Source organism: Camelus dromedarius, chromosome 16 (assembly GCF_036321535.1).
Source record: "Camelus dromedarius isolate mCamDro1 chromosome 16, mCamDro1.pat, whole genome shotgun sequence".
NCBI lineage: Eukaryota > Metazoa > Chordata > Mammalia > Artiodactyla > Camelidae > Camelus > Camelus dromedarius.
The window spans coordinates 32,931,273-32,954,962 of NC_087451.1; the positions used below are offsets into that span (position 1 = coordinate 32,931,273).

At 54.8% G+C, this 23,690-nt stretch overlaps 2 protein-coding genes and 1 long non-coding RNA gene across 5 annotated transcripts in view; 1 reads left to right on the forward strand and 2 right to left on the reverse strand.

Moving 5' to 3' along the window:
- TTYH2 (tweety family member 2) overlaps positions 1 to 13,808 on the reverse strand; it is a 34,913-nt gene extending 21,105 nt beyond the window's left edge. Inside the window, exons 1-3 of the mRNA XM_031469004.2 lie at positions 13,641 to 13,808; positions 6,358 to 6,530; positions 1,675 to 1,786 (exon numbers count right to left, since the gene is read on the reverse strand). Coding sequence (XP_031324864.2) covers positions 1,675 to 1,786; positions 6,358 to 6,530; positions 13,641 to 13,769 — 414 coding nt within the window. The 5' untranslated portion in view covers positions 13,770 to 13,808. The remainder of the gene's footprint in view (positions 1 to 1,674; positions 1,787 to 6,357; positions 6,531 to 13,640) is intronic.
- Positions 12,763 to 19,919, forward strand: LOC116157817 (uncharacterized). The gene is made up of 3 exons (XR_004142053.2): positions 12,763 to 12,998; positions 13,217 to 13,323; positions 19,301 to 19,919. It is a non-coding gene; the product is annotated as an uncharacterized LOC116157817 (long non-coding RNA).
- On the reverse strand, positions 18,722 to 23,020 carry RPL38 (ribosomal protein L38). Of its 3 annotated transcripts, none has more exons than XM_031469006.2 (5): positions 22,940 to 23,020; positions 22,693 to 22,728; positions 22,467 to 22,527; positions 19,178 to 19,300; positions 18,722 to 18,792 (listed from the first exon to the last, which is right to left on the reverse strand). In XM_031469006.2, the coding sequence occupies exons 2-5, from the start codon at positions 22,693 to 22,695 to the stop codon at positions 18,767 to 18,769; spliced, it is 213 nt and encodes a 70-aa protein (XP_031324866.1). In that variant the 5' UTR covers positions 22,696 to 22,728; positions 22,940 to 23,020; the 3' UTR covers positions 18,722 to 18,766. The 3 variants fall into 3 exon arrangements, with proteins under 3 accessions (XP_031324866.1, XP_031324867.1, XP_031324868.1); XM_031469007.2 differs by lacking the exon at positions 22,940 to 23,020 and adding an exon at positions 22,846 to 22,937; XM_031469008.1 differs by lacking the exon at positions 22,940 to 23,020 and adding an exon at positions 22,904 to 22,922.
- Positions 23,021 to 23,690: the final 670 nt, after the last annotated feature.

Genomic DNA, 23,690 nt, shown 5'->3' on the forward strand with positions numbered 1-23,690 from the left:
GGTCCAGCTTGGGGGTCTTGCTCTCAGCTCATCTGTCCCGGGGGATGAGGACATGAAGAACTCGAGTTTGCCATCAGGATGGCTCCGGGACTTTCTCCCTCAGCCCCTGGGGAGACAAAGGTCATTCCTTATAATGGTCACAAGGCAGCTAGTGAAGGTCATGGCTCTGGGGCTTTCCCGGGTCTGGGGCTGGTTCCTTCTTCTAGTGGTTCTGGTGCTGGTGGGTGGAGGAGCAGGAGGCAGAGCCTAGAGGCAGTAACCATGGAGCCCTGCCAGGGCAGAGATGAGGGTGGAGGTACCCAGGGAGTAGGCTCCCCCCAGCCCCCAATGTGCTGGTCAACTGCATTCGGCCCCATGGACTGTCCCTCGGCATCTCCATCCCAGCCGCCCCGCCCTCACCCATAGAGCTGCTCCAGCCCAGTGTCCAGACAGCTCTCAGTCCACAGGGATGGGTCCAGGGGACACAAGGGGTGGATGGACGAGCTCAGCAGGAGAGCTGGGGGCACTCCAGGTTTGGTGTGTGGCCCTCAGCTCCCCAGGACTTTCTCTGAGGCCAGACCCACAGGACCCAGCCATCCCACCCGAGGAGAAGCAGAGCTGTCTCTTTAAGGAGTCCCTCCTGGGAGGGGCAGCTGGGGGATTAAGGCCTTAGAGGAGCTTAAGGGAGAGGAGGGGCAATGAGGTCAGAGTCCTTAGCACCCTGACAATGACCACATGCTCAGATCAGGGCTGGATTTTGTGGCTGAGGGTGCCTGACAGAAATGGCCAGGCCTCTGCTGGGGACCTGGCCCAGAGGAGATTGGGGACAGGGTGCATGTCCAAGAACTGGGGTCTCTGAAAACTGCCCTGAAGCCTGGCTCCTGGGGCAGCGAGGTTGCCGGGAAGTCGGCTAGAAAGACCCGGTGATTCCAGAGACAGTGCCAGGCGCTTGGGGCCAAGGTCTGTGTTTGAGAAAACCCTGATTCCCTGCCCTCGAGGCGCAGCAAGCGTGCCTCTTCCTTTTGCTAAAAGCCCTACAGCTCCTCTGGACAGCCAGCACACCCTCCAGCCCAAGCTCCCAGCTGGAGGCAGGGTGCTCCGACGCCTCGCCGGGTTCAAGCAGAGTCTCCCAGCCCCGCGGGGCTCTTCACTTGTTACTACTATTTTTAATGGAAGTACTGAGGGTTGAACCCAGGACCCTGTGCGTGCTAAGCATGCACTGTACCACTGAGCTATCCCCACCCCACCAATCTTTTTTTTTTTTAATGGACTTCACTTATTTTTGAAGAGCATTTTCCCCCTTGACCTCTCCTGGACCCCACCGACAAGACTCTGTGTGCAGCACTGAAAGTGAACACAGACACACTGTGGGGCTGATTTTCCACATCCGGGGGCCCCTTGGACAAGCGGTACGATGCTCAGCTCTCCCGAAGGCCAGTGGGATTTGATGCCACGGCTGCCCCTGCCCCCCAGGACCCATCAGTTTTTCCTCTTTCAGTCCTCACTCCCATCCCTGCTGTCCCTCCTGGCCTGGGGAGTGAAATCATCCGTTAGCTCCTGGCAGGACCAACCGCAGCCCCAGGGGGCATCCAGCTCCCTTGGAGCAGAGATGGCTGGGATATGACCGGGGCCCTTGTTGTGACCACACTGACCTCACGGGCTGTGCCTCACTGGGCCAGCTGCCCAAGGCCTTACCAGCGCATCGATCCCAGAGAAGGTGTGGTTGGCGTTGTCCAAGGAGTAGATCAGCTGGTACACCCCATCGTTCGTCTCGCTGTTTCCATAGAAACCAACGCCCACCGCAGCACTGTGGGCAAGACCCCAAAGTTAGAGGTAACACCCAGAGGAGAAATTTTTTTAAAATATACTACTTTTTTAGAGTCATTTTAACTTCACAACAAAATCCATACACCCTGTGGTCCTTCATATGCAGACTCCCCTACTATCCACAGCCCCCACCAGGGACAATTGTTACAATTGAACCCACACGGACACATCATAATCACCCAAAGTCCATAGCTGATGTTAGGGTTGCTCTTGGCGTTGTACAGTCCTGTGGGTTTAGACAAATGTGTAATGTCACGTGTCGATCATTATTGTATCACAGTGTCACCGCCCGAAAAATCCTCTCTGATCTCTGTTCATCCGTCCCTCCCCGCAACCCCCAGCGGCCACTGATCTTTTCACGGTCGCCATAGTTCTGCCTTTTCCAGAATGTCATATGGTTGGAATCATACCATATGTAACCTTTTCAGACTGGCTTCTTTCACTTAGTAATACGCATATAAGATTCCTCCGTGGCTTTTCATGGCTTGATAGCTCTCTGTTTTCTTTAAAGCACTGAATAATATTCCATTGTTTGGATGAACCACAATTTATCCATTCACCTACTGAAAGGCATCTTGGCTGCTTCTGGGTTTTGGCAGTTATGACTAAAGCTGCCACAAACATCCATGTGAGTGGGTTTTGACTTCAGCTGAGGGGCTCTTCCCTGGGGGCAGGGGCGACGGGACAATGTCTAACGTTCCTGCAGGTGGGCAGGCGTTGGGGGCTGAAGGCTCAGGGCCAGCTGTCCCTGGCCTGGCCAGCTAGCCAACAGGAAAATACTCCTGTCTTCTCGTCCTGTGGCTTTGAAAGATAGGAAACTGCTGGCTGGGCCCTAGGGATTTTGGGCCTTCTTTATTGTTTGTTTGTTTGAAGTACAGTCGGGTACAATGTGTCAGTTTCTGGCGTACAGCACAATGGCCCAGCCATGTGTGCATATATATACACAAATATATTCGTTTCCATATTCTCTAGGGATTTTGATGCAGTAGGTCTGGGTGGGGCTTAGGAACTGGTACCTTTGCCAGCTCCCCAGGTGACTCTGACACACGTTGGCTGGGGGACCACTGCAAGACACCCCATCAGACATCTGCACGGGGTTCCGTGTCACCCCTCCTCTGCTCTCCAAGTCAGACATGTCCCCTAGACCCTGGGCTCCATCATCCTCTGGTTTTAGCTCTAACTGATCAGTGTTGCCCTTAAACTTGGTGAAGCACCCAAGCCCAGGTGGTGCCACCAGCCCTGAGCGCAGGGGGCTAACATCCTGGGGGCCTCCCTCCCACGACTGACCTTGTGATCCACGAACACCCCTGGATTTCTTCTCGGAAACTGCTGCTAAACCCAGGCGCTCTTCCTTTCTCTGATGCCAGATTGATTTTTTGTTTGGCTTTAACCAAAAGCAGAACTTTAAATCTATCCCATGAAATTTCATCTAGTTGCTTTTAGTCCAACATTCCAGTCTGAACAAATCATCTCAAATCTTGCCTCTGCCATTGATCATATTTTATCTGACTCACACCACTGGGGGCCCTCTCGAGACTCAGTAAACGGCCTCCTTGAGTCTCCATCCAAAACACACTGGTTCTGGGGGGAGAGATGAAGGCACACATGCTCACACTTTTTCTTTAAACAGGACAGAACCTGGGGTGGAATCCTCTGGGAGACTGTTAGAGCTACCTCCCTCCAGGGTGCCCTTGACCCTTAATTCAGTGTTTCTCAGGAAGTGGTCCATGGACCATGGGAATGAATGCCCTGGAGTAACTGTTAAAAGCGTGGTCTGAGAATGCACATTTTAAAACAAGGTTCCTACCTGCTCCATGTGTGACACACACACACACACACACACACACACACACGCTAGCTACAGTCTGGTGAACCAGTGTATAAATCAGGATTCTCTGCATTCAACCAGAATTATTCCACCAGCTTTGAATCCACTTAACCGCACCACCATCCCATCCACATTTCTCTACAGCATCCACAGAGATACTGGGAGGACCTTGATCAGATGCACAGCTGAAATATTCGTATGTCAAACGTATTCTATTTAGTAACTTTCATTTATTTTTTAAATTTTAGTACACTCTGAAAAATGCCCTTCGTTCGCTCCCCGTGTTTCTAACCCTCTCTGCTAGTTCTCTGGTTGTGGTCCAGTGTTTTCTGGGGATTCGGTATCAAGCCAATGCTCTTCCAGCCTTTGGAGTCTCCCTTCCCCTGTTTCCCACAGTAGAGGCATTCGAGCTCTGCGTCTTCTCCTCGTCTATGGATTTATCGGAGACGATGGCCCAGGAGGGGCCTGGCTGCTTAAAGACAGTCTCTCAGCTCCCCCACACCGTCACCTGTCCTGCCTGGGCCACAAAGACTGTTCCACTTGAGGGAAAAGACAGAATAGACTAGGTGGTGGTTTTGCCCTGTCTCCGGTATGACGACATCACTGTCTTTTCCAAATAGAAAATCACTGTCCCCCTAAAGAGAGGAGCATGGGGGGGGCTCTCCTCATTTCCCTGTCGCCTTTTTGGGAAACGCTTGATCCTACTTTCTTCTATGGATTGAATCTCCCTTCTTCTCCAGGATTCTTGCTTTCAGAGCCCAACGAGACCTCTCCCTCCTAATCCCCCCAACCTCACCCTGTATCCCTTCTTCTGCTTTTTTGACTCCCTTCCCCGCCTCCCTCCCTCAGACTGTGCCTCCAGTCTGAGCCCAACTCCCACGAAGGTAATTGATCTCCACTGTATTTGCGGCAGGTCCCATCACCCAGTGGCACCTCTGCCCCAGCCCCTTCATCTGCTCCCTCTGCTCCAGCCACGCTGGCTTTCCTTGGTGCCTTAAAGACTCCCTGCCCCCCTTCCCCTACCACAGGACCTTTGCACACACACCTCTTCCCTCTGCCTTCCAGTATCTCCTCCTAGCTTTGCCTAGTTCAGGCCTTCCCAGCCTGTGGATCCTGGTACCCTGGTCACCCAGTAACTCCTGACTTGGGTGGGCCATCCAAATTCATGCTTATGCCTTCCCTCCAAACTTACCCCTTAGTTTGTAATTATCCAAATCAAACCAGCCTATGATTCTCTGCCTCTCCCAGCAGGCCAAGAGCTACGAGAAGGCAGAACTGGTGGCCGTTTTTCTTACCGCTGGCTCCCGGCGCCTGGCACAGATAATGTGGGGGAATGATGAAGACTGAGTCATGCCACATACACTCCTGTTTTGAGTTTTCCTTAAGCAGCAGGTAATGATGACCTATACCAGTTGGCCCTCAGAGTCATTTTGCTGTTGCAAAGGAGTCTTCTGTCCTTTGTAGTATTTTGGGGGGAAATCTGAGTTCCCAGGAGGGAGGGCTGCCTGTGTAGCAAGCGCTGCTGGTTTCTCTGGCTGCTCCTTGTCCTGCCTCTCCCTGCCCACCCCACGCACCTCGCTCTCAGGAGGAGGCTGTTTAATACCAGTTCCTTCACAGGAAGTCCCTCTCTGCTTTAGGGGAGTCATATTTGTCTTTGAACTTGTGACCGGGGCTAGAACTCTCTCCTTTAAGTTTACGATTAAGCTCCGGCCACATGTCTTGCCCAGCCCTGGGTCCCCTTCTGAAGTGCTTGGTGCTTTGTCACCCCTGCAAAGCTCCTTTGGGGTCTCGCCTATCGTTTGGCTTAGACCATCCTGACACTCAGGGAGGATGGGATCGTGAACATCGTCTAATGGATGGTGAGGTGAGCCGCCTGGGATGAGCCCCCCAGGGGTCCTCACTCCCAGGCTCACTGGGCCCCACCTGCCTCCCGTCCTGCTGCCGAGACAGTGGGGCCACTCCTGCTGGGGGCTCTTGGAAGCCCCAGACAATTAGCAATGAGGGATTCCGAGCCTCAGGCATGATCACCCCCAGAAGTGTGTTCGGTGGATCTGAGGCTTTGGAAAAAACCTCTGTAGCTACAAAAGCAAGAAAAATACAACAACTCGTGAAAACAGGGCCCGTGTGTGCGTGGACACCGCCTGCTCAGCCCAGCTCTTGTACGAAGTTAGAAATCCTCCCTTGGGCCCCCAAAGCAAAGAGGACCCGGCTGATGGCACTAGGAGCAATTGATCTTGCGAGAAGATGGAATTAATCTGAGCTTGAGTCAGACTGTCTGATTGCAGACCCAGGGCGGTAGTTGGGAGGGGACAGGACACCGGGCAGAGATGCCCTCTGTTCAGGAATGCCACTGAGAAACTGCTCAGGGAGCTCCCAGCTGGGCTGGAAAGGTCCGGACACGCTAGGGAGCCTCCTGTCACCATCCAAGACATCTGACTCCCGCTGCCTGGTGAGGCAACATTGCTCATCCCAGAGACAAGCTCTCCCATCAAGGTACCCAGCACTCAGCCAGGAGAATGTGGCCAGACAGCTGAAGAGCGCCTTGGGGTTTGTCGGGGGCGGGAGGTAGAGGGCGAGGAGGGGCATGTCCTGGTCATGGGACTGACCTGTTGGCAAGATGACAGGCCCACTTTTCTTCCGCTGTGTCTGCCTCGTGCCCTCACACTGAGAATCCCCCCCTCCCCGAGCCGCACACGCCGGGCCCAGCGTGGAGGCACACTCACCAGCAGATGAGCCCAGCCAGCACGGCCGTCCAGGTGACGCAGCAGGAGTGGCGCCTCTTGGTCTGCACCGCACCATCCTGCCCGCAGCAGCACGCGCAGACCAGGTAAGCCGCGAGGAAGATGAGGTTCAGGCCCAGGCAGACGGTGACCACCAGCCCCAAGAACAGCAGTGACTGCAGAGGGAGAGGCCTGGGGTCAGCACTTGGTCCGTGGGTCAGGAAGTGCCCTGCCCTCGGGCCCTGAGCACCTGCAGGACTGAGCTGTCAGTCTGACATCCATTCTCCCAGGACTGAAGCTCCTGCCTGCTCTGGACACAGAGTGCCCAGCATTCACACTGGGTTGGGGAATGGGGAGCTCAGGTGTGGGTGGGGACAGGGGACAGGAGACAAATGCAGGAAGGAGGAGGAGGTTTGTTGCTGACACACCTGGATGAAGATATGGACCAGGCCTGCCATATCTGATGGTTGCTCTGAGCTGCTCAAGGCACAAGGCAGGAACTGTCAACTGACAGCAAAGTCTGTGGGTGACTCCCTGTGGGACTGAGGGAGACAGACGAGCAGAGGGCCATCCACGGGATCAGAGCATCCGAGGCCTCCTGGGGGACATGAGGCTTGGGCGGGACGTCTCAGACCTGAGTGGGACCTGGGACAGGGCCGGGAAGGGATGGCCTGGCGTGTCTGCTTCCTCTGAGCCTTGTGCTAGGTGTTGGGGTCCATCCCCAACAAGAGGCCAACTCTGTGCCGGGGAGGTGGGGAGAAGTCAGGGGACATACCTGGGGAGTCCCTTTCGCCACATCCTGAAAGGGACAGCGACCCCCAGATGCCAATGTTGGCAGTGAAGCCCAGAATTCTAAAGGGGAGGAGGTGCCATGTCGGGCCCGCTGAGCACCTTGGGGTCCTGCAAAGGGAGCTGCTTTCTGTCAGGAAGCCCGGAGCCCCCCAACTCCTTGCCTTCCAATCTCTGGACTCAGTCAGATGGACACCAGATGGCATCAGGATTGGTGGCTGCCAGCCAGGGCTGGACCTGGCTCTACGTCAGGCTCGTGAGCTGACAGCCTCACCCTTCTCCCCAGGTGCCCCCGAGTGGTTCCCTGCCCAGACTCTCAGCGCTCAAGTCTGGGCTGTTGGGGCGGGAGCCTGTATGGGGGACTCAAACACGGGTGGTGGCGATCGGCGGCGCAGTGGGGTGGGTGCCGGAGCCCTTCCAGTCTAGCCAGAGAAAAGACTTACGCGGGAATGTGCACACACCAGGAGGCAACCCTGAACAGAGGCTGGGGTCTGCAGTCCTGAGACTCGGGGCCATTTGAAGGGGAAGTGAGGAGTCTCAAAGGGCCCACTCAGCTGCTTGGCCCTGTGAGAGCTTCGGCCGGCCTTGGGACCCCTAATGTGACCTGCTCTGCTGGTCACCTGGACCGACAGTCTTCTGAGCCTCATGGACAAATGGCCAAAGCAGTGGGAACAGCCCAGAAGATGTCTCACTTGGGAGTGGGGCAGGTGGTGTGACTTAAAGTGTGGCTTTCACATCCATCTGGGAAAAAATGTTTCATGGATTCTGCCAGGAACTCATCCCCTCCCCTTCCCCCACCTCAGCAGCATGGATGGTAAGCCTCCTCCTCCAGGCAGCTGGGAAGCCCCAGCGGACCTAAACACATCCCCCTGCAGAAGAACTCCTAGTGACAAGGGCTGGAGCTCCCCAACCTGGACCACTAGGCCTGGCCTATGGACTGACCCAGAAGGCTGGCCTGGTGACACAGTGGAAAGGAGCCGCCCCCAGCCCTTGCTCTGCCTGGAGGCCCTGTAGCCCCGGGCCAAGGGGAAGAAGGCCAAGGAAGGATGGGGATTCAGAGCCTTGCTATTCAAAGTGAAGCTCAGTAACCCTGCGCATTGACATCTCCTGGAGCACCGAATGCACCATCTCAAGCCCCACCCTGGACCCAGTGAGTCAGAACGGCACCTAGAGATGATCCCAGGAGATTTGTATCCCCTCTGCGTCTGGGAAACACTGATTAGAGTCAACAAATTCTCAAACTGTTTACAGTAGCTTAACCTTTCCTTCAAACAGACTCGTTTAGCAGAACCCAAAGTACAGGGCCTCCTTTGCCTGAGGAGTGGTGTAAACGTCCAGCTTTGTCCTGCCCACCGCCCCCCAAGGCCTGAGGCCCATCTGTTAAAGCCCAGGATCCACTTAACAATTTGCAAACCACTCTGCAGCGTGCCTACCTCATGGCCAGTAATCCCACTCCAGGATTTACTGTTCACCATGAGATGCAGACCCGAAGGTTCACAGCAACTTCACACTGCGGTCAGAGCCAAACACCAGAAATACCCCAAATGTCCACCACCAAGAGAACAGATACAGAAAATGTGCTATGGCCACGGAATGGAATACTACGCAGCCCTGAAAAGTCAACTGCAGCTACAACCAGTGATACGGGTGAATCTCACAGATGTAAGGTTGGAGGAAACAAGCCAGACAAAACGGCAGAGACTGCGTGGCTTAACTGATATGAAATGCAAAGCCAGAGAAACTCATCTGGAGTGACAGAGGTCTGAATAGTAACTACCCTTGGAAGGCAGTGGACTGAGAGGGAGCCTGAGGGAGCCTCCTGGGGGGTCAGGAAGATGGTGTCATGCACACATACACATGCATTGTTGTGATGTACACTTAAGAGCATGCACTTTTCTATAAATTAATCCTAACAACAAAAGACCTGGATAAACCTTCTGTATAGATTAGAGACTGGTTAGTTAGCATCCAGACTCCTCCCACCTGTCCCTGAACTTCCAGCTGGCCTCCTGGACAGTCTCACTCTCAATCTCCCTCCAAACAGGAAGACCCACCGACTCTACCATGGGTCCCCACCCAGCAAGGAAGGACCTCCAGGAAATAATCTTGACTTGGGGTGGTGCCATTCTGAGCTCTTCAAACCACGCCCTGAGTCCCTGTGATGTTCCCCTGTTTCTCACCCTCACAGCCCACTCCGGCCTCCAGACCTTCTGCAAGCCCAGTCTCATGGGCAGGGTCCCCGGATTCCCAGGCTGGGGGGCCTCTCCAAGCTGGGTGTCTGGCCTCGATCTGGTTTCCCATAATACAGCTCAGTCCCAGGGAGGCCATGCCTGGGAAACCCAAACATGGAGGCCCTTTGGTTAGCAGTTCACCTCCAGAACTTTTCTTAGGTGCTGGGAGCACAGGGACAGGGGCAGAGGTGGGCGGGAGGGAAGGAGGTGGGAGGGAAAGAGGAAGGAGGGGTTGGCGGGGAGGGAAGAGAAGCCCACAGAACCATCTCCCACAGCCACCCTGGTGTCACCGGCCACCCTCTAATAGGCAATTATTTTCTTGCTCCTAATTAACACCGCAGGTCCCCGTGTGCGTGGGGTGGGGAAGGGTGTTAGCGGGACACCCTCCTGTCCAGAGGAAACCCGGAGCTCTGCTCACATGCTCTCCAGCCCTGGCACAGCCCATGCCCTGCACAGTGCCCTGAGGCCGCCAGCATCTCCCTGTCCCACCCCAACACCAAGACCACAGGCCCCACATCAGGGCTCAGACTCCAGCCTCTCTCCTCATCAAAGTGACTTCAATTAGTTCTGGTTTGTCACTTTATAACGAGAAACCAAAGCGTGAACCCAGGACCTGAGCTGGAGTCCGCAGTGACCGATTGGCATCTGGAATGCCGAGGCTGCAGCTGGACCCCAAGGGGCTTCTGCACTCGGGCAGGGGAGGGGCAACGGCCTGAACCCCCCTCACCCCAAGACCCCAGGAAACAGAGAGTAAACCAGCCTAGAGGTGAGACCAAGGGGAGGAGCTGGAGGGAGAGACTGGAAAGGGTTAAGCCCCTCCTGCCCCCAAGGCAGGGTGGGATGGGGGCAAAGGGAAGGCGAAGAGGGGTTGGGGGGAGGGGGAAGGCAGCGTGATTGTCTGGTGACCATGACTCAATATCATGGATGAGTTGGATGAATGGGGCTTCCTCATCCCAACCTTGGCTCCTCTCAAATCCTGCTGGCTGGTCTCCCTGCCTGGTCTTTCCTCCCGAGAACTGCCCCCAAGTTGGGGGGGCAGGGGGACCCCTGTAGTTCTGGGTCTAGCCCCCATCCTGTCCCCTCCTCAGGCCTGAGGACAGATACTTAGGACTCTCCAGGGAGTCTGTGAACAGAACCACCTTAACTTAACACATGAAAATACGTGCCTACATGTAAACAGATAAGACCATCTCCTCTCCTTCCCGATGCACATCCCAAAAGGATGGCTGGTCTCCTGATGCAGGGAAAGGAAGGATGGAACAGGAAGGCACAGGGGGCTCCTGCACGTGGGTGGCAGCAACAGTTAATATCTGCTCAGCATTTTAGAGCTTACACACCTCTCAAGTACATGAGATCATCAGCGTCTGGTCTCCCCGCCATGGGGAGGTGGGTGGAGGTGACGGTGGTAACTGAAGGAGGAAACTGGAGTTTTGTTCTGGGAGACACTGCTGGAGGCAGTGCCACGTGCCCCTTCTGTTGTCCCCGGTTCTGCGAAGTGGACACCTGGCTGGCTGGGGTCTCCTCCTTGCCAAGCCATCAGACATGCGCCACGTGCTTTTACATCCACTAACTCATCGGGTCCTTTTATGAGCTCTTTGAAGCAGGAATCCTCCCCATCTTCCATCCTTCCCACCCGTCAAAGGTAAGAAGGCTCAGGCTGAGGGGTTGGGGCTGCTTCCCCCCTAGACACACAGCCACGACGTGCAGCGGAGCTGGTGCTCACCTCGCCTGCCTCTGCAGACGGGGTACTGTGCTTGGACACGTGGCTGAACCTCAAGGCCAGTCTGCGTAACAATTGATATCCCGGGGTCCTACCGAGTACTATGGGACTGACCCTCTATCCACGAGCATGTCACGTGGAACATCTCACTTAATACTTGCAGAGGAGGAAAGCGAGGCTCAGAGAGGTACAGACACCTGACAGGTGCACACAGTAAGTGACAAAACTGGGATTCCTTCCCAGACAGCTGGAAGGCACAGCGCCCATCCCAGCCACTCAGCTGCTGCAGTAGCACTGGGCCCAGAAGGCCTTGGTGGCCTTGGTTATCATGTCACCCCATGTCTGGCACACTGCTTGTCCCCAATCAAGTTTGCTGAGTACTGAGCTGACAGTGGAAGGTGTCCAATCTGTGGTGTTAACCGACCTGCTGCCTGATGCTGGCAGTGACTGCCGCTCAGGAGGAAGGGGATGTGCAGGAGAGAGACCCGTGGTCAGGCCACAGGGGAACTTACCAAAATAGGAGCCACCTTCAATAACACCCAGAGCCAGACTTCCCATCCAGGCCCTCCCACACTCACCCCACACTGAGTGCCCTCAGGAGGCCCCCCGCAGGAGCAGGCAGTGGGGGGTGGGGCCAGGTGACAGGCTGCACAGGAGCAGTGGCCCGGGGGGAGGGGATGCCCCCAGGAGTCATTTGACGCCAGCGCAGTGTACAGGGTCTGAACCTGGGGAGGAGAGGGGCAGCGGATGTGAGTGGTCTCTTTGGCTCAGCTGTCACCTCTCCAGGGGACTGGGGGATGGGGCATGCTCAAGCCCCGCCAACCATAGCTGCTGGCCAGACAGGAGCTGTCTCTGGGGTGCGGGAGGGACCTCCTCTCACTCCCCACACCCAAAGGAGGGACCTCCTCCCACTCCCCACACCCAAAGGCCTTCTCCAAAGGTTTACAATTGCTCCAATGGAAAGGAGAAAACTCTGATCAGAGACACGAGGGCCAGATCTGGGGCGCAGGGTTTGGGACACACGGACACGGGACAGACAAACACACACACACACACACACACATATACACAAGTAACACAGCTGTCTCTGAAATCATATCCGCCTCTTTTCATGCATTCATAAGCAGCGGAAGATTCCCTGGAGCTATCCCCAGGCAGCCACATTCTCAGGGAATGCCTTCCACAGGCAGGGCTCTGAGAGAGGGAGGGGAAAACAGACTGGGAAAAAGGCAAATCCCCGGACTGGCCTCCTCCATGGATCCCAGCCTAAAAGCAGGAGGGGGTCCTGATTCTCCCCTCCTTCTGGAATGGCAGGCACCAGATGCCTGGGGCCCGAAGGAGGCAGGGACGCTAGGGGTTATTATTAGAGTCCCTGTCACTGGTGCCCTGCAATACCCTACTGGCTCAGGATCCCCGCTGCCCTGCAGGAGAAAGTCCTGGCTGGGGGAAGAGGTGACCAGCTGTCTCCCGACTCAGCCTCCCTGGAGGCCCTGTTCTGCCCGGCCTGGTCCCACACCCTGGCCCCACACCAGGAGATTGTGGAGAACCTAACACAGCAGGCAGAGGCTGCCGGGGCGGGGGGGGGGGGGGGGTCAAAGTCCTGAGATGGGAGTAGAGCTCTGAGTAAATGGGCCCCATCTTGGGCTTCCCAGGCCCGGAATCTTTGACCCAACGGAAAACTGACTCAGCCTGGCCACAGGGGCTGCAGTGGCTTGGCCAGATCTGAGAAGGCTGGGAGATTCTGCAGATCTGTCTGGGCAGTGAAGTCTGGGGAGCACTTCTCCCCTCTAGGGGTGCGGAAACCTCAGAGGGAAGGGCCAGCAGAGCAGGGAAAGGGCAGAAGTGGGAGGATGAGAGGAGCATCTGGCCAAGAAGCCAAGACCCCAAAATCGAGGGCCGAGAAGGTACGCCTGTACAGAGCAGGAGGGGGGGCGGGTGTGAGATGGGGCTGATGGGGGGCCACCTTCCTGGCTGGGGGTCCACACCCCTTCTCCCCCAGCTCTGCGACCTTCCAAGAGGGGCCCAGGGGGCGGCTTCCACGCCGCAGGCAGGGGCTGGGGAGGAGGGGTACTGCGGTGACCAACTGGGAGACTCCGGTCAGTTCTGCCCAAACTTCTCCCAGGCCACACAGACCCGGAAAGAGACAGCCTGTCTTGTAACCTCAGAAGGAGGTAAACCTCGGAGTGCACTTCGGCATCCTCCCCGCAGCCCGACCGCCGGGATTAGCAGGTACAAGTACAAATGCCCCCACCCCGCGCCGCGCTGCCCTCCTCGGCGTTCAGCCCCATCCCCCGCAGGCAGCCTCCGCGCCCTTCCCCCCGTGCCCCAGAGGCCGGCTTAACTCCCATTTTTCCAATTGTCCCAGCCCATGAGGTTCCCAGACGGGAGGGTTGTGGGCCAAAGATCGGAGGGAAAAGAGGAGACGGGTGAAGATGCTGCGGAGAAGAGTGGAGGGTGATGTGGAGGCGTGTTGAGAGCAGCGGGCTGGCAGGGGCAAGGCGTGTGCGGGTACTTGGGGCGCCGTCCGGGGCCTGGCGCGCACTCACCTCCTGGTAACTCTCATCGCGCGGCCTGAAGGTGCTGTCTACCGGCTGCAGGCGCAGGCCGAGGTGCGGGACGCTGTGCAGCCACACCACCCACCAGGGCGCGATGTACTCCACGCGCGCCGCCGACATGGCTCGGCAGAGTGCGCCCGCTGCGGCCGCCGCTGCCACCGCCCGCCGGCCGGCGCCGCGCGCCCGTCCCGCCCCAGGCCCCGCCCCGGGCCCACCTCGACCCCACCCCACTCTGGTCTAGGCCCCGCCCCTCCGGCGCGCGCCATCCCCGCCCCCTCCGGGGCCCAGCCCCCTCGCCCTGGGCTCACCCTGGGGCTACGAGGGGTCGTGCCCAGGAACAGGAAGCCCTTTTCTGGTCTGGAATCTGTCCTGGACCTACGGGCGAGAGAGGTGGAAGGAGTGAAAACAGCCCTCAGAAGTCTCCAGAATCTGTTCTTAACATCAGTCTATAGGTTTTCGGACTTCTGGTTTCTTAACATCAGCACAAGTATATAGAGTGTCAATGAGTGCAGCGAGCAGTCGCGGCTTGAGAGAGGAGAAGCCGGCCGTTCCTAGCACTTTCAGAAAGTAGCGAAGTGATCGATTGGGGACCGAAGGGAGCAACATTCAGTCCCTGGGTCTCAAGTTCTAAATTCAGTCTCATCCATGATTGAGCGTCCGCTGTGTAAACCACGTGGACTCAAAGACGGGGCCTTGCCTCCGGAGCGCCCAGCTCCGTCTGCCCAGACAACTAACGGGTGCCGCCTGGAAAGCCCGGGGGATTGAAAAAAGCAGCCGGTTCTTCCTGGCTAGCGGGACCGGGACCGGGCGGGCCTCCTGGGGAGAAACCCTTGAGCTGTCCCTAGGGGAGGGGAGAGGTGGGGAGCATCGGGAGCGCGGGGAAGGGCCGGGCATCCCGGGGGGTACGCCAGAGCTGTCAACAACACAAATATACTGAGTGCCTACTATGTGCCAGGCACTACTGTGTCCGTGAACAAAAGCGGCCGGAAACTTTTGCCGGGAGGGGATCGCACTTTAGAGGGCAGGTGGCACCAGTGCACACCTGAAGACGTACGCCGCGCTGTGTTGGAGGTGCTCTGGGGAAAAGCAGAGCTGGGTCAGCCGATCAGAATGCGTTGCCGGGGGCGGGGGGCTTGCAGTTTCGGATCCGACAGAGCCTCGCGGGCAGAAAAGGTCTTGGTCCTGAGACCCTAACCGCGTGCCGTGACTGCGGTTCGCGAGGCGAGGGAAGGAGGGGGTAAGGCTTGGGACAGGGTCGAGGGCAAGGTAAAGGGCCACCTGAGGTCTGTGAAGTGGGAATGGGGGGAGTTAAGGGGTCCTGACAGGATCGTGCTCGGGTTGCAGTCTGAGCGGTGGGAGCGAGGGGGGGCGGAGACACCTGTGAGAAAAGGGACCCCAGAGAGACTCCTAGGTTTCTGGCTTGGGAAACGGGATGTATGAGAGTGAACCGCCGGCAAACACACGTGGCTGCTGGAGGGGGACAGCCCACAGACCCCCTCTTCCCCTATCAGAGATCCAGGGCTGGGAGATGGAGCCCTGTTCTGTGGTGGAAACCACTCTCCTCCAGGTGGCCACGGTCAGGGTCAAGGTTCCCTGAGTAGGACTGCGGTCATCCCATCTGCGCATGCCCAAAGCTGAGGCTTGGGAAACTGGGGACACAGACACTGGAGATCACTGGTTCCTCTCATAGGGATTTTCTTTCATTAATTGAACAAAGTTTGATTGAGCACTTTCTCTGTTCTAGGTAGTACAGTGATGGATAAAACATACACATTCCTGCCTGTATGGGGTCTAAAGTTTAACAGGTGAAGGGAGGCAGCCTTTATCCCACACAGTGGTTAACCACAAACCCCCTTAAGAGCTGTCAGGAGACCACGGTCAGTTGGTATGTAAGGGGGACAGAGTCTGGGGTGGGGGATGTTTCCTGAAAAATGGCACGTTAGAACTGAAGGATGACCGTGTGTCAACTCTGGCTGTCCTGTTGGAGGGTTCGGAGCAGAGGGACAGTGCACTATGAGATCTGGGACCACAGGGGCCAGAAAGAGAATCAGTAAGTGCCAACCCCAGAGTGAGGGGAGTGACTGGAAGGAGAGACTGGAAAACTGCACTGAGGGAACTTTGGGGCAATGGAAATATTCTTCCTGGATTGCAGTGTTGGTTACACAACTGTAAATGGTCAAAATACACACATCTGTATACCAAAGAGGCTGAGTTTCACTGAATTAAACCTCAGTTAGACTTACTTTAAAATAAATACATTTAAACAGAGAGAGAGAGGTATGGGCCAGATGGCCCCACAGGCCCTGGTAAAGGCTGTGGTCTCTGAACCAGCTGCGTGCGGAAAATGGACCAGAAGCGACTTCACAGGGCCCTGGGTGGGCACTGCTAACCTGTGTGACGACGCAGCTCCAGGACCCCTGGGACAGACACGGCCTGGTGCCCTGGACACGTCGCCCTCCTCCCCCTCCTCCCCCACGTCCACAGCTGCTCCTTGCCACAACATCGACCCAGAAGTTATGGGGATTTGACATTCCTCTAGGAAGATTAGAGTCACCACTGTGAACTGCAAGAGCCTTAGGGGAGAAGGGAGGGGAGGAGTCTGCCTCCGGGGGAGTGGCCCAAGTGTGCCTGGAGCACAGACCTTGCAGCTGGGGCAGAGGAGCCTGCCCTGGAGCTGGGTAGGGGGAAGGGAGTGAGCGGGGGGAAGAGGGGCCTGCATGACACACTAGAACCCTGACTGCAAATGCTTGTCCTCAGGGCCGTCACTGTAGCCACGGGGTGCTGCTTGGAACACACAAACCTGCTTGGTTGGTCTGCACCCAGCTAGACGGTGACCATTCTAGCGGCTTCCCCAGGGGCCGGTTGACCTAGAGGGATGCCAGCGAAGCGAAGCCACAGCACAGGACCGCAGCACAGGACCGAGAGGCCTCCCAGGGACTCATTAGGGAGTTGAATTGAGAACAGCACCCCTGCCTCTGCCCCTCCCCATTCACCCATTCACCTGGCGTGGCAGGAACCAGCCCAAGCTGACCAGCTGACCTCAGCAAGGCAGCGGTCAGCCCTGGCCACCTGAGGGCCTAAAAACATACCAGTGCCTCAGACCAACTGATGCAGAATCTCTGGAATCAGCCCTGGCCACCGTGGTGAATTTTTAAAAAGTGCCCCAAATGCCTGAGCACAGGCAGGGGCTGAGAACCAGGGTCTGAAAGGATGCCTTCTCTAGACTTCAGGCCAAACGCCTGCAGGGCTTGTATCCTAGGAGCTGGGGCTGGTCTCTGCACAATGTGCTGGGACAAAGGAGGCCTGAGCGGTAAGCCCTCCCTCTTCCTGGGAAGCTGGAACGATTAAAGAGCGGGGAAGACTGGAGGCGGCTGAAGGTGCCCCAATCCGGGTCTGTCACTGGGAGTCACTGGGCACACGTGGACTGCCCCTCCAGGAGGAAATAAAACCCACATTCTCCCAATTAGATCCAAAAACTACCTCCCATGCTCAAAATTCTCATGGAAAAAAGCTGACTTTTCCCTGACCCTTGGCTACTTGGGAGTAGATGTTATCAATGTAAACCACTTCCAGACCTTCACTGGAGGCCGCTTATTTGTAGTCTGGCGCCACCTTGTGGTCCACCCTGACATGACCCCATACACACCCATCACATTTTAACAAGCACCAAAAAGGATCCTAACCGTTATTGGCTCACTTGATTCTTAACAGTAAAGCACCAAAAATTTTTTTTTTTTTTTGCCATAACCATAAGGGAACTAAGGCAGTCTTGGAAAAACACCCTGGCCACCCCGACTCAGCTGTCTGAGAATGTGTCTCTGCCGGGAACACTTCCTTGCGAAGGGCTAAGTGCTGGGCTGGACAGTCACTTGTGTGGGAATTGTTTCTTTACTTGTGCCTCATAAGGCACCACCTGGCCAACCATAGTGCTCTGCCCTCTGCAGGGAGGGAGGGGGGTCCTTCCACTGAGGCAGGAGGGGTGTGTGCAGGGGAACGGACACCCGGGGGCCACAGGGGACCCACGCCCACTTGAAGGCATCGGTTGAAGCCGATCTGCAGTCTCTTCTAAGCACCATCCCAGCTGCGCTCGACTGTCCTCCTTGGTCAATGTAGATAGCAAGACACAGTGGCAGAAGCGTGCGGAGTTGTCTCCGGGACTGGTAACTGGTGCGTGGTGAGGTGAGGTAACCGCTCAACTATCATTCAAGTTAGCAAGTGGTAGAAGCAGGACTTGATCCCCAAGGAGTCAGGCCTGGGACCTAAACTGCTACATTGATGTTGAGATTCGGGCCTTTGTGAACCAAAGATTCATGTCCCACTCACACAGCCACCACCCCAGGGTCAGATCTCTGGCTCCTCCCTCTAAACATCAGCTAGATTTTAGACCAGTCTTTCGGTTCCAAGGTCTCCTTTCCGGCCTTAGGACATCTTTTCCTCGGATGCTTGGCCCATTCTGCTAGGCTAACATCCACTCACGTGTACTGTTAGCTTCCAGGTTCCTTCTCCAACCCCCTTACCCAAATTGCCCTTCCATCTGCATCAATCTCACTGTACCCCTATCCTGTTTCAGAACTCCACTTAATCGTGACTAGCACTCAGGAACACACACAAAAGTGAATCTTTCATTTCTCTGCCTGAGTACATGTTTTAGTCTGGAAAAAAAACCCACCACCACACACCTACCTCTGCGTCAAGAAACACAACCTGGTAGGTACAGAAGCGAGACAGACTCTGGGGATGAGACGGCTTACCTTGCATTTCCAAGGAGGCTGGTCAACCTCTCCTTTTAACTGTCATTTTCATTACCAGGGAGCTCACTTTACCTAAGCGACTTTTAAATCTCGTGAGTACAGACTGGCTCACTTCCACAAAAACCTGGCTCTTTGAACTGCCTATTTCCATCTATTTATTTTCAAACCTAGACAAAAAAGCTTTATTCGCCCACTGGGACCACAGCCCAGGAGTTGGGGGATGCAACGAGGTAGAAACCAGAACCCTTCCAACCTGTTTCCACCAGAAGCAATTACCAAGCAACTTTTCCCTTCCCATCTTCAAAGACAAAGGACATACTATGAATTTTTAAAAATTTTAATACAGTTCAATTCAGCGTGCCTGTTTCATTTCAGTTCCTTTACTGCCAGACCTAGAGGAAAAGAGATGCACGTGAGTCACCCGGAGACACGTTTTGTTTGAGCTACTACTGCTTGTCTGCATTTTGTTACTTAAGCTAAGAGGGCTCACAAAGCTCAGAAAGCCCACCAGAGAGGCTTTGCTTAATGTATCAGAAGTTAGTGGTTACTGTTGGATAATAAAAACGTTCCCTCCCTCAGCCTTTCTAAATATGTCCCAACCAGCCTTATGAAGCCCAGCAGTGCTGGCTGACTTCTCACTGTGAAGCAGCCGCTGTGGGAATCCTTCTGGGCTCCCCAGGCAGTGTTCCCCCAGCTCTCAGCTGCCTTTTTATTTTTTTAATTGTGTAGCTAAAACTTATTAAAACTGAAGTATAGTTGGGTTTCCGGCTCACTCACCTGGGGGCAGGGACTGCTTCAGCTTCTCAGCCTTCTCTTTGTCTGTGATGACCAGGGTGTAAAGGTATCTGCTGCATCGAACTTTAAACTTCACATTATCCTTATTTTTCTTGATCTTGACAGCTACCAGAGAGACCAGAATCAGTCGTTAACCCAGAAGAGATGTCGCACGTCCACCTGCTTTATACTTAAGGCACAAAGTGGCACTTATGGCTGCAACCGCCACGAGGGCTGTGCTCCCCCCCCCCCGCTGTCTCTGCTGAAACAGAAAACAAGAACCCCCGTCCCTCCAAGATCTCAAGATTTTAAATGCCAGGAATCTGTACTTCCTTTATTTTAATACTCGAGAGCCTGGGGCTCACTGTTTCTATGTAAAACACAGGTAGTAGCTAGTACACCCAACACATCCTAGAACATTCTGTACCCCCCCCCCAACTTTAAGGGATGATCGTAGTTCACCAAGTAAGGAGATGGATTATCTGCTGGGATCAAGAACATGCCACCCCACCCCATCTAGAAACCAATTCTCTGCGTATGAGATGACATCCTGGGGCGACGGTAAAGCTCCTTCTTCAGGACCCCCCGCACCTGACATAAGGAGCATGTGCTGAAGTTTTTCCTACAATTTGAACAGAACCCATTTTCTGGGCTCTTTATTGGTTTAAAGTTGTATCTCAGAGCCACAGCTCAGACAATGAAGAGCCCCAAGTGCACCCAAATTCAATGGTGCAAGGTCTGAAGTTTAACGGTCTTCTAGCATACAGGTGCCCATGCACCTCCACGAGGCCGGCAGCTGCTCCGGCTGCGGGAAGACACCACTTCCCAGGCGTCGGCTAGTCGCATCAGGCACCTGTCAAAGTCCTGTCTCTGAACTTTCAAAAAACCCCAACAAAACAAAAAACAGTTGAGACACTTTCAACAACTTGTTATAAAAGCAGTGAAGTCCCAACGGAGAAAAGGGTGGCGAAGCACTGAACGTGGCCGCTGGGACCTCAGCCCAAGTATCTGACCAGACACACAAGCACCAAATGCGTCAGAGACCGCACGGGCTCACCTGGACTCAGCCCCGGCCCCACTCCCGCCAGTCACTGCTAAAGGGACAGGGAAGCAGCTCTGCGGCTGAGCCCGCCCAAGGCGCTTTACCAAAGCAGAAACGGGGGGTGTTTATGCAAGCCGACCTGTTCTGCCATCTTAACATTCCTCTTAAAGCTAAGCACTCCAAGCTGCCCCCAGCAGCTGCAGCGCTCCTACAAACTAACTGAACTCCCGCAAGGGCAGACACATGCATCTCTTAAAAGTGTCTGCTCAACATTATCACATGATGTAGCAATTCTACCCTTGGGTGTGTACTCAAAAGAACTGAGAGCAGGGACGAGAGATTTATACAGCAACGTTCACAGCAGCATGATTCACAAGAGCCAAAGGCAGAAACCACCCATGTCGTTGGATGTACAAACAAAAAGTGGTACCTCCGCACAATGGGTTATTCAGCCTTTTTAAAAAAAATACTTTGTTTTTATTGGTTCTGTTTGTTTTGGGGAGGAGATAACTAAGTTTGTTTATTTACTTATTTATTTTAACGGAGGTACTGAGGATTGACCCAGGACCCTGTGCATGCTAGGCATGCACTTTTACCGCTGAGCCACACCCCCCACCACCAGTTATTCAGTCTTGAAGAGAAAACTGACAAATTCTACAAGGATGAATTTTGAAGCCATTTTGCTAAATGAAGTAAGCCAGTCATGAAGGGACGATTTCACTTGCACAAGGGACCTAGAGTAGTCAAACTGAGAGACAAGGTAGAACAGTGGTGGCCAGGGGTTGGAGGGAGAGAGAACAGGGAGCTACTGTTTAATACGTTAGTTTCAGTTTTGCAAGATGAAGAGTTCTGGAAAATGATGGTTGTACAACACTGTGAATGGACTCAACACCAGCAAACTGTACACCCCAAAATGGTCAATTTGATGTTATGTATATTTTACAATTAAAACTATAAAGAAAAACTATCTTAGGAGACATATTATCACTCCCTTTTCAACAGAAGGAAACAGTGATGTCATGTTTAACCTGTTGAGGACAGCTACCTTCTGGTAGAGCTGGGATTTGAACCCAGGCAGTGACTGCAAATTCCTGGGTTTAAACAAACTGACCTGATAATTTTCTGTGCTTGACAGTACACAAAACACAAGCACACTGTCACCTGCGGTCCCCACAATCTGGGCAGGGCAGACATTCCCACCAGATGCTACTTGTCCCCACAGGAGGTCACCAGTTCATACACACCAGAGGATCAAAGGCAGCAGCCTGATTCAGGCAACGGGGACATTTAATTCTCCCTGTAGCTCCGTGAACCCCCAAAAGGTTCTCCCACACACTCCACCACTGACACAGGGCGTGAGAGATGGTGTCTTAGCCCACCTAAACACGTCAGCTCCAAGAGTACCCTACTTCCACAAATTACCCAATTTTCTCTTTATGACAAATCCGTAAGAGGGAAAGGGAACTATAATATGGATTATCTGATGCAACACAAAAGATGGGGTGGCAGCGGTTGCTCAGTGGTAGGGAGCGTGCTCGGCATGCATGAGGTCCTGGGTTCAATCCCCAGTGCCCCTGTTAAGGGGAAAAAAAAAACTAAAAAGACGACCCTGGTTTAAAGTAACACAACATATGAATTCAAGACCCAGCATTAGGCACAAGCCTTCCAAACATCTTTCAACTACTAACAAAAAGAGAAAAGCAGAATCTCCACCCACATTTTGTGTAAAACAACCCCCGCCAAACAAAAAACCCAGGATACCAGCAGCTGGGGCTGGCACATATCTATCAAAAACTTGCCGTTTTATGTTTTTAACGCGCCAATTACTTCCCTCTTCGTTAACAAGCTTGGAAACTAATACGCATATAAGTGTAATTACTCAGTTCATTGTGAGCAGGGCTTGTGCTCAGCCCATGACAGCGCAGAGCGAGGGTTCACGGAACACGTATTTCTAGAGTTTAATCCAGTAATGTACCCGTTCACAGCACCTACCGTGCACACAATGAGACAAAACAGAACTCAAACCGGCTCTTCAGACGTCTGCAATTAACCAAGGAAGGTAACATATTGGCCAACAGTCTTTTCTGCGGGAGACATGACTAAAGCACTGCTCCAAGACAGCAGGCAAGGGCCTACATGGCTCCCCGGCCCCGGCCTGGCGTTTTCGGGGAAGGCGCTCCAGCGGCAGCACCAGTGCAGGCCCGGCGCCGCGCACAACTGCTCATCTTGACCCTCAGAGCGATTACTTACATTTGGCGTCCTTTCGCCGAGCTGTAAGCAGGAAGTCCTTGATTTCCTCAATCTTGCGAGGCTGTAATACAAAGGAGACAGGAGTAAGCTGCAGAGATACGCCTTCTGGTGATGGTCAAATCCACCTGCCCCTCTCGGGCCTCCGGAGACCCCCGCAAAGGCGCCCCTGCTGTCGCCCCGGGGCCCGCACCCCCTGGGGCAGGTCCCAGGCAGGGTTCGTACTCACCATGATGACGGGAGGCGGAAACCGCGCGGCCGGTACCTGCGGGAAAGATAAGCGTTGGCGTCAACAGGGCGGGGGGACCGGCGGCTACCCCGCTTCCCTTCCCCGCATCCCAGGAATGCCGACCCCATCGAACTCCATCCTCCTCCCCTGCACCTCTGATCCAAGTCCGGGGCCCCCAAATGTCTCCTGGCCGGGGATTACCCCGGATTACCCTCCATTCCCCACGTACGGCCCGAGAGAAACTCACTGCGAGCGGAGAGAAGCGAGGAGAACGGAAAGGGAAGAGATTTCCGCTTCCGGTCAGTTAAACGCTCCCCCGGAGGAAGCTGGGTACGGTGTCTGTAGACGGTCAAGATTCCTTAGGCGTTCGCTCTTCCCATAGCTGCATCTCTGCCCCCTTCTGGCCTAGATGAATAGTGCACCTCCCTGAAAGCAATAGGTCGCTTCCTCCCTCCACTCGCTACCCCCACCCCAACCCTCTACCCAAATCCCACCTCTGAAGACCTGTGTTAGGCCTTATCATCCACTACTTCCATTAGACCTCCTGTGTATTGGGCAACTACGCAGGGGATTTGCTCATTTAAATGAAGGGACCCTCCTATATACATTTTAGAACCTCTTTCTGGGGGTTCTTCCCTCTTCCTCCTGGTCTCCTTTACCACGGACATCTCATCTACCATGGGCAGGGGCCTCTCACTCTCCTCTTTCCACTTACTGGAGCTTTCCCACTTCCTGCTTCCAATTTCTTTAAAAACTGATCCAATAAAAGCAAGTCAAAACTTGCAATACTGACATTCCTGGAACACTCACATCGGGCAGCTCCTGTGCCAAGCGCTTGACCCGTGGGGCCTCTGTGATCCTCAGGTGCGCCTGTGAGAGGGCGTTACCCCAGTCTTACCCACAGGAGAATGGAGGCTTGTCGTTGCTGGGAGAGGTGACTTTAGGACTTGAGCCCACGCTCCCAGGCTCCTCACCACTTTCTCGCGAGACTGTGCCCC